At 58.1% G+C, this 2,334-nt stretch overlaps 2 protein-coding genes across 3 annotated transcripts in view; one reads left to right on the forward strand and one right to left on the reverse strand.

Annotated features, from left to right (window-relative positions):
* Positions 1–1,219, forward strand: part of ERCC1 (excision repair cross-complementation group 1) — a 20,254-nt gene extending 19,035 nt beyond the window's left edge. The window contains exons 7-9 of the mRNA XM_015561192.1: positions 505–576; positions 783–851; positions 1,112–1,219. Coding sequence (XP_015416678.1) covers positions 505–576; positions 783–851; positions 1,112–1,165 — 195 coding nt within the window. The 3' untranslated portion in view covers positions 1,166–1,219. The remainder of the gene's footprint in view (positions 1–504; positions 577–782; positions 852–1,111) is intronic.
* The window catches only part of CD3EAP (CD3e molecule associated protein), a 7,774-nt gene continuing 6,497 nt past the window's right edge, over positions 1,058–2,334 (reverse strand). For both annotated transcript variants that reach the window (XM_006759530.2, XM_015561211.1), the window contains one exon: positions 1,058–1,913. In XM_006759530.2, coding sequence (XP_006759593.1) covers positions 1,329–1,913 — 585 coding nt within the window. In that variant the 3' untranslated portion in view covers positions 1,058–1,328. The remainder of the gene's footprint in view (positions 1,914–2,334) is intronic.

Here is a 2,334-nt window from a genome sequence, read left to right on the forward strand (position 1 = left end):
GACCCTCATGCCTCCTTGAGGGCTCTGGGCTGAGGGACACCTCCCCAGCCCCCATCCCCCACCCCAGTGCATGAATGTCATGCACCGGGCCTCTCGTGATAGAGTAATGGTGGATGCCTGCAGCCACCCCCGAGGTGGGTCCTGCTAGGACTCCCTTTTGCCTGGAAATGGGGGCCCAGAGATGACTCCCGTGCCAGGACCTCACAGGGAGTAAGCAGTGGGGCCTGGTTTGAACACAGCTCCGAATCAGAGCCTAGTCTTCCCCTGGGCAGAACCAACTCGAGATAAACAAGTGGCATCTATCTTCTCGCTGCATGACCGACACCCTTTCAGCTATTTGGGGATCACTCTAAGATGACCTCTTTATCAGGAAAAAAAAAGGGGCATTTATTAAGCAGCACCTGCATGCAAGGCAGTCTGGGGACACAGTAGTAACAGCACTGCCCTCATGGGCTCAGTCCTGCTTTCTTCTCCCAACACTTCTGCCTCCTCCTCCCCTTCCAGGTGACTGACTGTCTCACCACTGTGAAGTCCGTCAACAAAACGGACAGTCAGACCCTCCTGACCACTTTTGGGGTAAGATTCCTGTGTCCGTACAGGCATTTCTACCCGTGCCTTTTCGAGGAAGCCCCCTACTGCCCCCCCCGCCCCCCCTTTCCTGCCTTCCCTGCCCTCCCACAGGCCCTCACCTCCTCCCGGGAATATCTTAGATCCCTGATCAGCTGGGGCAGGGCAGAGTTTTATGCTCACCTCCCCTGGCCCTTCACTCCCCTCTTCCTCAGTCTCTGGAACAGCTCATAGCTGCATCGAGGGAAGATCTGGCCTTGTGCCCGGGCCTGGGGCCCCAGAAGGTAAGAGATCTGGGAACGGGCTCAGGGGTCAGGGGCAGGCGGGGGCCCCAAATAGATGGGACCCCAGAGCCTAACGTTCTAAGGTTTCCGAAGTCCCAAAGTGCCTCTCCTATTGATGGGGAAAACTGAGGCCCAGAGAGGATGGGTACCAGCCCAACCTCACACAGCCAGTCTGGGAGAAAAAGAACCAAAGTCCACTCTGGATGTACCGAACAAATGGCTCATTTAATGACCGGCTCCTTCCTCTCTCTCCCGCCCAGGCCCGCAGGCTGTTTGATGTCCTCCACGAGCCCTTCTTGAAAGTGCCCCGATGACCTCAGCTGCCCAGGAGGCCCCCAGTGTGACAATAAAGCATTTTCCCGCCTGGCTCCTGCTCGTGTGCTGCTGCAACCACCGGAAGGGGTTCTCTGCTGGGCTCTGACGGCCCAGGTGGCCACCTCAGCTTTCCTTAGCAGTTGTCGGTTTCCCTGGAGGAGACTATGCAGGATCCTGCTGCAGCTTTTTCTTTTTCTTCTTCTCCCGTCTCGTGGGAGCCACCTCCCCAGACTCTGGATTCAGTGGCGGCTCTGGCACCCCCTCCTGGGATGCCGTCTCTGGCACCCCACTTTCCTGGCCCCACTTCTTGCTCTTCTTGGTGGGCGCTGGATCTGCCCTGGCCTCAGGCTCCGTCATCTCACCTCCTGGGTCAGTCGCCTCAGCCCCTGGCTCTGTCCCTCTGTGCCCTCTTTCTTTCTTCTTCTTCTTGGGGGATGCTAGAGCTGCCTGAGGCTCAAGATCGCCTGGCAGCCCAGGCACCATCACCTCTTCCTGGGGCTCCACCACCTCTGTCTTTGGATCCATCATTGGGCTTTGCCATTTTTCCTTTTTCTTCCTCTTTTTGGTGGACGCCAGAGCTGCCTCGGCCTGTGGCTCAACCTTAACACGTGGCAGTTCAGGCTCCATCCTCTCCCCTGGGAGCTCCAGCGTGCTCATCTCTGGCTCCACAGCCTCAGTCCCTGGCTCCACCAGCACTATGTGCCCCTTGCCTTTTTTCTTCTTCTTTGAGGACGGCAGTGGGATGGCCTCCTCCTTCACCTGTAGCTGAAGCTCGGCTCTCATCCCCTCCACAGCCTCCATCCCCTCTGTCCCCTCGTGTCTCTTCCTCTTCTTGGTGGGGGATAGGACTGTCTCTTGCAGAGGCTCGGTGTTAACCATGAGCTCCAGCTCCACAGTCCTTTCTGCTGGCTCCAGCACCCCCATCTCTGTCTCTTTAGGCTTCTTTTTCTTCTTCTTGCTGGCGGACGGGACCAGCACTCCCAGCGGTTCCAGCACCTCGGCCTCGGGCTCCGGCTTCATCGCCTCCAGTTCACTGGGATGCTGCTTTTTCTTCTTCTTCCCCACCTCCATCTCTGGGGGCCGCAAAGCCGTGTCCACCTCCAGGGTCCCGTGCCCATTCACTGCCTCCCGAGGAACGGAGGCCTCTGTCACATGCCTATTCTTTTTT

Source organism: Myotis davidii, unplaced genomic scaffold, assembly GCF_000327345.1.
Source record: "Myotis davidii unplaced genomic scaffold, ASM32734v1 scaffold796, whole genome shotgun sequence".
NCBI classification, from domain to species: domain Eukaryota; kingdom Metazoa; phylum Chordata; class Mammalia; order Chiroptera; family Vespertilionidae; genus Myotis; species Myotis davidii.